This window comes from Humulus lupulus, chromosome X, assembly GCF_963169125.1.
Source record: "Humulus lupulus chromosome X, drHumLupu1.1, whole genome shotgun sequence".
NCBI classification, from domain to species: Eukaryota; Viridiplantae; Streptophyta; class Magnoliopsida; order Rosales; family Cannabaceae; genus Humulus; species Humulus lupulus.
In genome coordinates this window covers 80,118,086-80,133,563 of record NC_084802.1, presented here as the reverse complement: position 1 = coordinate 80,133,563, position 15,478 = coordinate 80,118,086, and the positions used below count along the sequence as shown (strand labels likewise).

The following is a 15,478-nucleotide window of genomic DNA, read 5'->3' as shown; positions in this document are numbered from 1 at the left end:
TTCACTAAACTTATTCAAGCATTTCTCAAACATTAGCATTCAAATCTTGTATGGTGCTTATCAAACAAGGCAAACTTTTTGTTGTATTCTACAGTTTAAAGAAGGTAAGTAAGATGTTCTTCGCTACACGGAAATGATATAAGAGCACTTCAACAGTTAATCACAGCAATGTCATTTCCAACAATTCAGAGTTACCTCAAGCTCGCATTTTGAATTCCTGTCAGGTTCCTAGTTGCCCAAATTTCTCCAGTTCAGTTATACAAACAGTACATTTTTACCAACTCTATATAATCTAGAATAAGTAAGCTATAGCAAAGGAATAATTAATGGTAAAAAACAAATTGGGAAGACAACTCTGTTGATAGCAGCTATGCATCAGGAAACACAACAAAGAATACGATACTTATCGTAATACCAGATCAACAATGCACATAACATTGCAAAGCCCAAAATTTCACCTCAAATTCTATACCCAGAAATTCTAGAAATAACAATTGTAGCGCCAATAAATGAAAATAAACAAAAACCCTAGAAAATATAAGGTTCCGTCATATAGGCATAATCAGAAATCCATAAGCGGGTACAAGATAGATCTCGGTACAAAAGTTCTAAACAAAGCAGAAAGCCTAAATGTATCACCATTCAATTGTAATATAAAAGCTAAGAATCCCTAGAAAGACAGATCAAGAAGATGCCTCCTCATTCTCAACATTGGAATCAACAACACCCCCAGTTTCGGCCTGCGAAGCACCATCGGCGGGGGCGAAACCAGTGGAGGCGGCGGCCCTGGCCTTGACGACATCGAGCATTCGTTTACTGACCTCCTTGGAGTAGACCTGAAGAATCTGAATGCCATCATCCTCGGAGGCAGCAGAGCTAGCGGCGGAGGAGAAGGCCTCCTCTTCGATGAGGCGGGCGGCGGAGGAGGCCTCTTCGGAGGGCAAGGTACCATAGCGGTTGGAGAGGACGGAAGGGGCGGAAAGGGTCTCAATGAGGCGGTTCACCACGGCGTCTCGGGTGCGCTGGGTAGGCGGCCAAATGCTAAATTTGACCTGGCTTCGCTTGTTGGAGGTCGCTTCTAGCTGCTCGTTGGCCGGAGCCTCCATTGTTGGGTCATGCTCTGAGACAGAGTTTGAAGCCGGAGGTGTTACGGCAACGCTCTCTTGGTCCGACATTATTATCAGCGCCAGCAGTTGTCAATTAATTCAAGGGTCTTAAATGAAATCGGCACCAGCTTTTATACTCACACCGGCATTTCTCCTTTCAATTATTTTCCACCACAAAATTACTATCATACCCTTAGTATAGAAGCGTTTTTACTGGGAAATTTGACTTTATACTCACACCGGCATTTCTCCTTTCAATTATTTTCCACCACAAAATTACTATCATACCCTTAGTATAGAAGCGTTTTTACTGGGAAATTTGACTTTTAATGTATTAAGTGATATTGTATAATAAATTTATACCAAACCAAAAAAACTTCACATTTTTATTATAGTATTCTTTGGATTCTTAAAAATGCTCCTATCATAAATTTTCCTCTCTTTTTCTCTCATTATCTTCTCCCTCTCTATCTCTCACATTTTCCCTCTCTATCTCTCAAGCTCTTGTACACAAAAAAAAAATAAGGCAGCTTTGTAACGCACTGGATAGCCAAGATCGTTACACTGTGTGTTTATTAAAGTGCAAGACTTGCTAATCAAGTCATTTAATTTGAAATGTGTCGCTGAAACTACAGTTGAACTAAGGTTAAAAGATTTTGATCTCAAAAGCTTCATTACTTATAAACAAACATTTTTCCTTACATGGGATCCCAAAAGTAGTAAAGTTAAAAGACAGCCTACAAAATTTTAGGACTAAAATACAGTTATTAGCCACTCTAAGGCAAAACAGACAATTAAGCTTTTCTCGTCCTGTATTACTCCTCGATCGTGGCGGCCGATCAACTGACTATGTACATTCAGCCCCGCAGCTCTCCATCTCAGGATTGGTCCAACCTGCCCTTGCCTTTACTTGCACCACGTAGCACTCGTGACCCAATGCCCAACAAGAAAACACAATAGCAGAGCATAATCATTAAGCAAACAACCAGATAACTCATACAGTATAAACATATACTCAACAGTTCAGACATTCATGTTGTTCAAGTATTCAGCATACCAAGTACATCATCTCATATCATTAATTAGTTCACATATGATAACTAGGGTTAACGCCCTTAGGTCGCACCCTCTATTTATCCCACTGACTCTGGCCCGCTTAAACCGAGTTCAGTGCATATTAAGCTATCCTCAGCTACCAGTGGCCAAGCCGCGCCCTATGTGCTAGTACAATTTACGGCACCCTTAGGCCGTTTATCACATGTCCCATGGCATAATACAATCTATGACATTGTACAAATATAGGGAGCTCTTAGTCCCATCACAAACACATAACCGGGTGCAGTTTTCTTACCTTTAGATTTCGCTAACTTTGTTCAATTTGATCCTCAAGCACGATCCCGTCTGAGCCCTAGCGTACACCTAGTCACAGCCATAGATCAAAATCATCACCAAACCTTGAATCCAAAACCTAGCCTCGGGAAGCCCTAATTCCACCAAATGGGGTGGCGGAATCAAACCCCGAGCCCTCGGCAAAAACCCTAAGAAATAACCTAAAAACCCATTTTCTGGGAACAGGGTAGCGCTATAGCGCCCTAAAGTGGGCACTATAGCGCTACAACCAGAGCCAAAAACGCCCCAGACCACAAAGCCTAGCGCTGTAGCGCCCAAAGGCTAGCGCTACAGCGCTAGTCACAGCAAACCATGCATTTTCTTCCTTCGATTTTCCCCGAGCCAAACCTTACCAAAACTCTTCCAAACTTCAACAAATCATAAAAACAAGCCTACCAACATCTCCAACTCACCCCAAATGAACCAACCACAAGAAATTCAATCACATGCACCCCAAAACACAAAATTCACCATGGCTGAACCTAGAGCTACAAACTCAACAGAAACCAACTGAAATCACAAAACTTAAACCACAGTTTCTTACCTTTGATGGATGAGCTCAACCTAGGTTATCCTCCACACTAGCTTAGCCTTCACCTCGTCAAAGCTTTAGCCTCAACTCACTAGAATTCCCCATCAAAACTCAGCTCAAAATCCATATCGATATTAAGAACTAGAAACTGAGTTACAACCTCAAGACCTTACCTCAAATGATGAGTATCCCTTACCAATTCCTCAAGCCCAAACCAGGGATCCTAGCCTCAAAGAAACCTCAAGAATTGATTATGAGAAGCCTAAACCATTGAGAGAAAACCCCTGCTTTTCCCTTCCTTCTTTTCTCTTTCTTTTCTTCAGACCTCTACTGCCTTCAACACTTTCCACTAAGGTATAAAGTCTAGTAATACTTATCCCTTATAAGCCAAATGACCAATTTTCCCTTCCCTTTATAACTAAGCTTTTGAACCTCCTAAGGGCATTTTGGTCATTACACCCAATTCCCGCTAATTCCTCGAATGTCTCTAATATTTACCGCTTACCTCCCGACACCTAACTATTCACCAATTATATTCCTCAATATCAAAAAAGACCCCAATATATTCTCTAAATTCCCAGAAATACCCCCAGGCTCACCCCGAGCTGGGTATAAATCCCCGCCGTGACTTTTTCGATAAACCGCTCACTAAGATCGCCTCGAGTCACAGATTACAAATATATACAGTTATGCCCTCAACAGGCCAAAATTACGAATATGCCCTTCTAACCTAATCAGGGCCTACATGCATACTAGTACACTTAGTCATGCATCACAGATATTAAAATAATCATATAACATGCTTTTAATCACTTAATTCACATATAATCCAGTTATGCCCTCTCGGACAGTAATCAAGGCCCTTAAGCCTTATTAGTAAATTTGGGTCATTACAAGCTTAATCTATACAAATTTTCGAGCTTATTTCAGGGCAAGTTGTGAATCCTTTCAAGACAAGGACTTCGTTTTGGATTTCGGATCAAAAATCGCATGGGTAAGTATATATTTGTTATATGTAGTGAGAAAACTTGTTTATCAACATTGCTTTTGCTATTTCGAATAGATTTGTGTGTGCCTTCATGTTTTATTGTAATTTTTCACCGTCGAAATGAATTTTTGTTCCTTTCTTGGTTTTTTTTCTGGGTTTTTTGTCTACCTTGATAGGACTCGATGGACCTCGATAAACCTCTCAAATGTTTATATTATTTGTCTACCTCGATATGCCTCGATGGACCTCGATAAAACCCTCACATCAGGGGGGAAATGGCTACCTCGATGAGACTCAATGGTCCTTGATGGACCTCGATAAAAACCTCAGACTATAGGAACAATGGGTACCTCGTTGAGACTCGATGGTCCTCGATGGACCTCGATAGAGGCATAGAACTTAATTTATGTAGTGTATGCCTCGATGGGATTTGATGGGACTCGATGAGCCTTGATGGGTTGACCTTGATAGTTTGATAGTTTGACCTCGATATGAATCAATTTTATGTTGTTTGATATTATAGTTTTAATTTTTGACCTATTTTTTTTGTTTTTTTATACAGATTCGTCTGTTTCCATATGTGTTGCATTCAATGGTGTTTGGGAATTGGAAAATAAGGATTGGATTTTCAGTGATGCTGAAAATCAAGTTCTGCCTATGGAGAAGGGTGTGACGTATGAGCAAATGCTTGACATTTTGTACGATGAGCTTGAAGTGGATAAATGTGTGCATGACTTGAAAATTGAGATCCCGTACACATGCCTATCACAATCCGTCAAACCTACCGTTATAAAAAATGATAGGCATGTGCGTGCATTCATTGGGTTAGCATCGCAATCTGTAGAGAATTTGATTCCTCTGTGTGTGACATTGATTAAGAAGGGAGGTATAAGAAATGCATCGACTTCTGCTAGCGTTAATAAAGAAGTTTGATTTGAAGAGAACATTTCTCCTCCATGTCATGGTTTCAAAGGAACTCAAGGTGAGGTTGGAACATTTTTTCCTGAGACAAATCCAGACGTCATAGTCCATGATGATATCCCGGTTAGAGATCCACCATATTTGCATGACACGGTGGAGTACGATCCCTATGGCTACGATCCTTATGTCAACGATGATCATATTGTTGATGCAACAGATCTTGGTGGGCCAGATATTAGGGCAGATTTGCCAACACAGAGTTCAGATGTTATGGTAGCTAAGGAGCGAAGAATAGAAGATTGGCAAACACCTGGGACTAGTAGTAGTCGTCCAGGTCTAAGTAGAACCGATGATAGTTTTAGATGGATTTCTCCATTGGACTTAGGTGAAGATTATAGAACATGGAGTGCTCCCATGTTCACCAAAGAGGATATAGAGGCCTCACATCAACATCATTCCTCAACCAGCAAAGCTTAAGGAGAATTGCACCTTGGCAAGTTCTTTCAGAACAAGCTTGAATTGAAAACCAAAGCATCCATATTTGCGATGAAGAATAATTTTGAGTTTATGGTGAAAAAATCTGGGACTGATGTGTGGTACATTACCTGCAAGGATCCTGATTGTGGTTGGAGATTGAGGGGTAAGAAAAAAATGTGATATGAAATGTTCGAGATTACTGTATACAACGAAGTACACACTTGCTCACAAGAAATTCGAGATAAGGACCACCGTCAAGCATCACCGTGGGTTGTTGGGCACCTAATCAAAAGGAAATTTGCTACCGATGGTACTCGGTACATGGAAAACAACATAAGGGAGGACGTGAAGCACCATTTTGGGGTCGAAATGAGCTATGAGAAGGCGTGGAGATGCAGAGAAAAGGCTCTTATGTATGTCAGAGGAACACCTGAGGAATCATACTCCAAGTTACCTAGATACCTGTGTCAGTTGGCGCACAAGAACCCAGGTACAATTCATAAGATTCACTCTTCAGTCTTTGTAACGACCCAAATTCGCTAATAAGGCTTAAGGGCCTTGATTAGTGTGCCAGGAGGGCAGGTTGGGATTTATGTGTGGTTTTATGAATTAAATGCATGATTATGATTTAAAGCATGTTATTTGGCTATTTGTTTAACTGAGATGCATGGCTATGTTTACTAGTATGCATGTAGGCCCGGATCGTGTTAGAAGGGCATAATTGTAATTTTGGCCATGTTGGGCATAACTGTATTGATATGTGATAATTTTATTCTGTGAATTGTACCACGTGGGTGTGGTTGTTTTATTGTGATGCACGTGCCGAGACGGTCCTAGAGAGCTAGTTAACTCAAGAGTCACAACGGGATTTCTATACCCGGCTCGGGAGGAGCCTAGGGGTACCTCGGGATTTTATGGTTAAGTTGAGGTTTAGCGGGTAATGGTTATTGGAGATTTAGTAACCTGGGTAACCATTAGTTACTGCTGAGAGTAACAAGTTTTAGAAAGAAAATGGTAGAAATGAAATAGAAATGAAAGGACTTAAGTGCCCTTGAGGTTTAAGTAGGAAAGGATAGGCAAGGAGGGGCAAAATGGTCATTTGGTTGGGAAATAGATAAATGGCAGCTGGGATTTGGGGGTATACGGTTTGGGGCATTTATGCCACTTGAGGCTTGATAGAAATTGAAGAGAAGAAAGAGAAGGAGAAAGAAGGTTAGGGCAAGAAGAAGAAGAGAAGGAGAAGTGGGAGTCTAGGAGGAGATCAAGGAATTTGTGTGGGTTCTCCATTTGAGGTAAGGTTTTTAGACTCATCTAAGTTTTGATTCCTGTTTTGATTGGTAAAATCTAGAGCTTAAGTTGTTTTTGTTGAGTTTTGAGTTAGTTGTTTGAGTTTTGGTTTGGGTGGCTGAAAATAGGAATCAAGGGGTGGATTCTTGGGTGTGTTGATGTTTTGATCTTGTATCTAGTGCCTATAGGTTGTTAAGTTGTTCATATGAAGCTTGGAATTGAGTTTTGGGGTTTAGATATTGGTCTAGGGTGATTTGGAGAGGTTGAAGCTCGGGAAAACGCGAAGGAAAAACCCATAATTCTGGGTCTGCGAGGGCGTGCCGCGGCACGGGTTTTGCTTGCCGCGGTGGGGAGCCTCTGGTTTATGGGTGCCGCGGCACAAGGAAAATTTCAGGATGGCATTTTTAGGCAATTTTAGGCCTTTGCTCCGGGGGTTCGGGGGATGTCTCCGGGGTGTTGTTTTAAGGTTTTAGAGGTCCCAGGAGTGTGGGATTGGTCCCGGGAAGTGGTTTTGGGTTGATTAGTAATGAGGTATGTTTCTTGTGTGTTGTGACTAGGTTCTTGGAGAGGCTCGTGCTAGAGGACCGTGCTCGTGGCTTTAGTGCATCAGGAGGCTCGGAATGCAGGTAAGAAAACTATAACACCCGTAGGATAGGGCGTGGGCCCATAGTATGATTGCGGGGCGCGGCCCTATATTGCATCACATGTTAGGGTGCAGACTTAAATGAATAAATATTTGATTGCATGTTGTTGTGTTATATTATATGTGTGATTATGATGAAATGAACGGCAAGGGCCGAGTACGGCGTAAGCCGGGGCGGCCGTGGGCCGAGTACGGCGTAGGCCGGGGCGGCCGTGGGCCGAAAGTAACACCTAGCACATGGGATGCTATAGTCAGGGCGGGGCCCGGTGGATTCATGTGTTATGCTATATTCAGGGTGGGACCCAAGGGATACATGAGTTATCCTCGCGGTGAGAACCGATACCCCAGGGCTTTGGTAAGGTCTCTAGGGCGGCATGGCCGTGTTTGCTTAGTCTAATGGTTGACTTGTTTATTTGAGGATTATCTGTTATGATAAACTGTATAAATTGCATATGTTATGTTCTGCATGAGTTTTCTTGCTGGGCTTCGGCTCACGGGTGCTCTGTGTTGCAGGTAGGGCAATGACTGAGTCAACCAACCATGAGTACGGAGAGCGTGAAGCGACGCGTACATGTTTGGCCTGCCCGACTGCTTTGGTTGGGGGTTTATTTGAAAATGGCTGTAATAATCTATGATTTTTATGATTTATCAACTGTGAACTCATTTTTTTGATGTAAATAGTTTTCAAACCTTATTTTGGGATCCCAATGTTTAATATTAGGAGTTTTATTGAAACAACGCATTTTTCTAAGATTACAGCCTTAACTTTTAATTAGTCACACTTTCGTTTCAAAACCTCGGTTAGCAAGATCCTTGCACACTGTTTTGTCTTAAAACTCACTAAGTAACGGCTCTAAGGAAGTAGGGCGTTACAGTCTTGGTTTGCAGATAAACGTGAAAGAGCTGCAAAAACAACAACTGTGTTGGAAAAGGATTTGAAGCAAATAGGTGATAAAGCAATTTTCCTGGATGTCCAAGTCCTTGGTCATCATGAATTTCTTGTGGTCGATGGTAATGGTGATGGTGAGGTGAACTTGGCCACAAAATCATGCTCTTGTTGCATGTTCCAGACCATTGGGATACCCTGTGTACATGCTTTTGCTACAGCCAGAAAAAGAAGCATAAACATTTACTCATTGTGTTCCCCTTACTATAGAATCGAGGCATTGATGGACACTTATAAAGATACTATTTACCCTGTTGGGAATGAGGATGAATGGGTAATCCTTGATCACATCAGAGATATGGTTGTCGGCATCCCCATTGAGAAAACCCTTGTAGGAAGGCCCAGGAAGCAGAAAGTGGGTAGGCGAAAGACAAACCGCTATGCTTCATGCGAGGAAAAGATCGTCAAGCCACGTAAGTGTAGCATATATGGTGGTAGTGGGCACAATAGGAAGTCATGTAAGGCTAGAATTTAAAAATTTGTGTTATGTAATTATTCAATTGATTTTGCTGCATTTATTATATTCAGTACTTCATCTAATACTTTGTTGGTTTTGATCTAAATATATGCATTTATAATTATGACTCTATCATGGCCTATCGAGACAGATTTGGTTGGTATTATTTTTTAGCTATCGAGGCTTATCGAGGTAGTTTGTTTGACCCATCGAGTTTTGTCGAGGCAGACACATAATGTGAATTTAGTAGTTTTTTATTTAATAACTTTTTCAAAAAATATTGTTTGATAAAAAATAATATACAAAACTAACTATATGTTATACTATACAAGAGGTGTATCAAGAAAATGTAAAGAGCATCACGGGGACAAATTTTGATAGAATAGGTCCACACACCACTTGGTCCTAAAATGCTGGATGTTCTCATTGATAATGGTATCGAGTGGTAGCCTGGCAACCAAATGCTCAATATGTTTGATGGCAAACATACCACAATCCCCACTGCATATAATCGATTTTGTGTCAATAGAAGATAAAAATAACTTTATTATTCAGATTTCAAAATACACTAATTAAATAGGGGAATACCTTGTCTTAGTCTGAGGACACTCCTCAGGAGGAATACGACAATATGAAAAAGGCTTTGCGTTCTGCTCAGAAGATGACTGGAGGTCCTCATGGTGGTCAAACATGCCAGAACACCATAACAACAAAGGCAACAATAAGCACCAAGGCTTGATCACTTCCTCCAACAGAGTCGGACTAAGAATGCTATGGTTGGAATCATAAATGTTGATGCACCACATTGGAATGGAGACTTCAATGGCGATCCAATGTGCGGCTTTCTCGACGTGCAAGGCAAAATATACTCCACTCATATTTTGCTAGGATACGAGGAATTGATTATCATCGCCCTTCAACATTTTCAGCACATCATCGTCCCATGTATACTTAATGTCGGTCTCTCTGAAATGATTCCAATGACCTAGGCACACTTGGGGGAAGGTGGTGTTCATGATCGCAGCATCCTGCCGAAATGCAGCATGATAAAAGTGGCGTCGGCGGTGTAGCATGTGCAAAGCGGCATCAATATGCTGAAAAAACATGAAAATTCGTTAGTACCATCAATATATTTTAAGATTGAATTGAAAACATAAATGTAATTTACATACCGAATCCCAAAGCCAAGTCTGGACTATGTGCAACTGCAAGAACCATGCCACACCATGCGTCCCAGTATAGACGTTATGATCTTTCTTGTTGTCGATCTTCCTAATGATCCACTTATGGAAGCTCTTCTCTTGCTGCGGGTCACACTTCCTCAAAGGTTCTACAACTAGCCCCTGTTTATCTTGTCTCATCCTCCTCGTTGGGTCGGTGAAGTAATCAAAACACTTGGGCCTGCATTTCTTCCTGACAACTTTAAGGCTAGTTGCCTCCTCAGGCTATAGTACTCATACACTGGGACTGTCAGCATCACTGGCAACTACAGATTTCTGGGCCTGTGGAGTGGAGGGTTGATCACCGGGCTCGTAGTCCACAGGCAAGATATCAGACTCTGTATTTGATTTTACGTCGATGGATCGACCTGAGACCACTGAAAGCAGTTGCGCCAGCTAAGCCATGATCGTAGTCCGATTCTGAAGTAAGGTTGCCTGACCCTCCTTAACCCTCTTGAGCCTCTGCATCAATTGCTCATAATCAGGCTGGGCAACTTGACTAGAGGAAGGTGCACGGGCCTGTTAAATGCCCTCCTCAACTCGGGGACATCCTCATAAAAAATGGAGGCTTCCTTTGCAACTTTTGCTAGTTTCTCTGCCTCATTCTCAGGTATTACTACTTCCTCCGTTACAGTCCCTGCCTCCCCCACATTTGATTCCAACTCAGGGAATAACCTGGAATCAACTTCTGGGAGGCTATTGTAGTAGACTACCTCACCAGATGTGGCTTCAGCATGGAAAATACCACTATCTGCATGGTTGAATAACATGTGTCAGAAAAACTTTAATAAAATAAATTGTTAATCAATTAATTTGTGACATTTAACAAGATAAAATGGAACTTACTCGATGGTTAGCGAATATAGGAACCAACTGAGCTGTCGAAATAGTGATATCGGTCTTCGTAGCCCAGCTAAGCATCCTCAGAATCTGGTTCCCACTGTTTTCACCGAACTTACTCCCGAGAGCTGGCATGGCCTCAAAAGCCCAGTAAAGAAGTGCGGGTGCATAGCCATAGAAACTATACTTCGCCTCCTTCTGTTTTTTGCTAGAACCTTCTTTCTTCTTCTCCTCGTAGTGTTTCAATTGCTTCTTCATGTCCTTCTGAACTACTCTAATAACCTTCTTAAATGACAACTTCCCCCATGGATACTTGAAAAAGTAATCAAGATCCTCAACCATCTTCAGGGAATCACCCCATATCGTCATTGTCTTCTTTGGGGCATTCAGTACCCCCTCTATCAAATAGCACAAACCCAGCTTAAGTACATCTTCTGGGTTTGTCCAGGCCTTCAAAGCATCTTCCAACTGGCTAAAACTAGCCTTTGAATCACCATTAAAGTATTCATGGATGATCCGATCACTTGAAAGATGCTCTCTCAACTCGTTTGTGGACGGGGTGTTCCCAAAATTCAGCCCGGTGACTAGGACAAACTTTGCAATCCCAAATTTGCAAAGAATGTTGCTCAAGTAGAAGTGGCCCTCTTTAGCCTTCTTGCTTTCCACCTTCTGCAACATAAGTTGATGCAGCAGAACCCAAGAAAAATTAAACGACTTAGCCTTGAAGAACTGTCCCAACGGGCATGCCTATGTCTGTTCAATTAGCCCATGTCTCTTAAATTTCTCTATAAGGGTTTCTAAGTAAGCAGTACCCCTATAAATGACACGACCAGGAAAGTGCTTCTCCAATGACACAATCAATTCAGGCATCTGAAAAAAAAAAAACAAAAAAAAATGTTAAAAAATGTTAAAAAATGTAAAACAATCTTGTAACTATCGAGTCCTATCGAGGCAGGTGATAAGATCAGCCATACGCCTAATATCATCTAGTTATGATCGAGTCCTATCAAGTTCTTTCAAGGCATATCGAGGCAGGTGCTAAGATCAGCCATATTCCTAATCTCATCTGGTTACTATTGAGTCCTATCGAGTCCTATTGAGGCCTATCGAGGCAGGTGCTAAAATCAACCATATGTATGATATCATCTGGTTACTATCAAGTCCTATTAAGGCAGGTGCTAAAATCAGCCATGTACCCCATATCATCGAGTCCTATCGAGGCCTATCGATTCCTATTGAGGCAAATGCTAAATCCGCCATATGGCCAATAGCATCGAGTCCTATTGAGGTATATGCTAAAAATTTCCTATATGTCTAAAATATCATCGAGTCCTATCGAGTCCCATCGAGGCCTATCGAGGCATAGCCAAATCCAGACCCTAACATATTATTTACCCAAAAATGGCTCCTGATGACGTGGCAAGAATTTATTACACGTGGTTGGCACGTGGCAACATTAAAGTGAAGGGATGTCGTTCTCCTATCGACTAGATGTTTATTGCTGCATCAGATCTCGCGTTTAGATGCGACCAGTCTGGTCGCATGCTTCAATTTATTTCCTTTAAGATATGCAATCTTGTAATAATTACATTTATTATATTTTCTCTTTCTTGCCTTAATACGCTGATATTAAAGATAATTAAGGCCCATTGGCCTATGTAACCCCCTTAAGCCTATAAATATGAAGGAGAGAGCTCAAGGAATGGACTTTTGAACCTTGAACTTGAATACTCATAAAGAGAGCATAGTGTGATTATCCACTGAAAGTTGTAATTCTCCTGAGGTTTGTGAAACTCAAGAACCCTAGTTCTTTGATCACGGCATTGGGATTCAACATCAATAAGAACACTAAGTAGATGTAGGTTATTACCACCCAGTTGGGGCTGGACCACTATAAAACACTTGGGTCACTTTCTTCCCATTTTATTCTCTTCTTAATTTCCTTTTTATTCATTGTCGTTATTTTGACTCCGTGTCATTGGCCAAATCAAGGGTCAACATTTTGGTGCTTTCATTGAGAGTAAGATCAAAAAGCTTTAATAAAATCAAATGGCGAAGACATCCAAGAGAGCTGGACAGGCTGCTGGTGCTGCGTCATCTCAACCTCCTCCTCCAAATGTGGCTGAAAATGAACCACACCTGGATTTTGAAGAGGAGGAAATGGATTCTGAGACACTGAGGGCAACACTGGGCGTATTGCATAATGAGTTAGCCAATCAGGAGAATGTAGCAGAGACCTTGGCGCTGCAACAAAGGGAGATTGAGAATCAGCGCTAGGAGCTGAATGAGCGGCAGGCAGAAATGGACCATCGACAGAGAGATGCCACAACCGCTCTTGAAGTAGCCATTCAGTTGGCCAGAGGACATGCTGCGCCAGCCTCTCAATCGGATCAGCCACCAAGTGCACCACCACAATGGGCCCCTAATCCGAGTCCTCCGCTCGAGCCAGCAAGCCCTCAAAGGCCAAAGCAGCCGTCTGTTGCTCAGGATGATGTCCCAATTCGGGATCCTGAGCAACAACCACCCTCTCAAGCTGGTCGCGGCAATCCCCAGTGCCAGAGGCAGAATCGGGCCGGGTAGCCTCCCCGTAGCCCTAGATGCCCAGGGGACGATGAGCCAAATCCATCGAGCAGGGGGCAGCGCCCTTCTACAAACAGAAGGCACAACGAGTCAAGATTTGTGGTCAAGGGCCCCCACGACATAATAATGCACAGGGATCCACTGACCAATGCAGGCCTCCCCCTGACGTTCGAGAGATACCAGCCAGAGGAGGAAATAGCCTGACCAGCTAGTCGTGCCATAGTCGACTACAGTTTAGGGATGGGCATTACTACAATGAAGCCGATTCCGACAGAGGGAATGTTGGTCGAAGACATGAGGAAAGAGGTGGAGATAGAAACCCCCCATCGAGAGAAAATAGGCCTGCGAGCCATAACCCTGGGGGGCAGCCTCGACAGCATAACGTCTTCGATCGGCTGGGCGCTAGCGAGCAAAGGCACAGAGATGATGACTTGAGGGACGTACTCAATGATAGACGTGAGAGGCATGATGAGTACGCTCCTCCGGCACCTGTCGCCCCAGCGATCCCAGACGCAGTTCAGGCTCAAATTGATGCGCTGAACCAGGCGGTACAACAGCAGGTCGAGAGCCGGACATCCCACATAGATTACGACCAGAGGAGAGGCACTCCGTTTGTGCAGAGGATTGCTGTGGCAGAAACCCTCAGCAAGTTCAAAATGCCGGTACTGCCGAACGTTGACAGGTACAGGGACCCAGTATCTCATGTGAACAAGTTTGAGATACAAATGGATATTCAGAAGGTGTCGGACGATGCCCGCTGCAGGATCTTCCCTGCCACCCTATCTGACACCACCTAGGAGTGGTTCTTTAAGTTCCCTCCTGCTAGTATAGTATCCTGGGAAATGTTCATGAAGGAATTTTACTGACAATTCTATGCGGGTCGCGTACACCCCACAGAGGCCAACTAGCTGGTTGAGATACGCCAAAAGGAGGGAGAGCCCTTGAAGGAATACGTCCAGCGTTTCATGCGAGCAGCTGTTGGAGCTAAAATAGTAGGCGATGAGGGAAAGATGATAGCCCTAACTGCGGGGGTTAGACGCCATTCTCCCCTTTGGAACAGCCTGAGAAAGAATGGGGTAAGGAGTTCCTAGATCAAGTTGATCGGTACATCAAGCTCTAAGATGTGATCACCAACGAGGGGAAGTCGCCTACAAAAGATAAGGGACCAAAGGAAGATCTCACCAAAGCCGCCAACGGGTCGAATAAACCCAATGGCAACGGCAAAGGCAACGGGAACGGAAATGGAAAAGATGGTGGAAAAAGGGCAGGCAATGAGCCGTCAACATCTGAAAACAAACGCCCCAAAGGCAATAGATATGAGCCAAGATTCACCAATTATACGACCCTTGTCAAAAGTAGGGCAGAGGTCTACCAGGCGACCAATGCCAATGTCCCTTATAAGCGACCAACACCTATAAGGAAGGATATCTCCAAGAGAGATACAACAAAATTTTGTCATTTTCACAACGACTACGGACATGACACCAATGAGTGTAACTAGTTGAAGGATGAGATTGAGTTCCTGATCAGACAGGGACACTTAAGGAGATATGTACGAGCCACAGGAGGGTCTCAGCGAGAGGCTCAAGGTGGCAACGAGCAAGCGTCTGCACGCCAATGCTCGCCACCTTTACAGCAAGCTCCTGTGGCAGGTACGTTACTCACCATCTGTGGTGGCCCACACCTTGCAAGGGATAGTGGGAAATCAAGGGAGCGATACGCTCGGACCTTACGCCACGACCAGGACATTAAGATGATGAGTGTGGAGGATCGCGCACCAAAGAAAGCTCGAACAAAGGAGGAGTTGATAACCTTCTCTGAAGATGACGCTCAGCACATCCGATTTCCACACTCCGATCCGCTGGTCATTGACGTCCAAATTTCCAACATGATGGTTAAAAGGGTATTGGTTGATACATTAAGCTCAGTCAACATCTTGATAATTCTTCACTGGAAAGGATGAAGTTGTCCGTCGATGACCTGGGGCCGTGCAACCAAACCATATACGGTTTTTCTGGCGAAGGGCTCGCCTCAATAGGGTCGATTAAGCTCCCAGTTACAGCGGGAACTGTGCCGGAAAACAGGACATTAC

The 15,478-nt window shown here is 43.1% G+C and overlaps 1 protein-coding gene across 1 annotated transcript; it reads right to left on the bottom strand.

Annotated features, from left to right (window-relative positions):
- Window positions 1-529: 529 nt before the first annotated feature.
- On the bottom strand, window positions 530-1,216 carry LOC133803579 (MFP1 attachment factor 1-like). The gene has a single exon (XM_062241672.1). It carries the CDS (start codon window positions 1,173-1,175, stop codon window positions 684-686), a length of 492 nt encoding a protein of 163 aa, XP_062097656.1. The 5' UTR covers window positions 1,176-1,216; the 3' UTR covers window positions 530-683.
- Between the last annotated feature and the right edge of the window lie 14,262 nt (window positions 1,217-15,478).

Bases quoted from the DNA above. Each gene is read 5' to 3' on its own strand.
- LOC133803579 (XM_062241672.1), bottom strand. From the start codon at position 1,175: ATGTCGGACCAAGAGAGCGTTGCCGTAACACCTCCGGCTTCAAACTCT.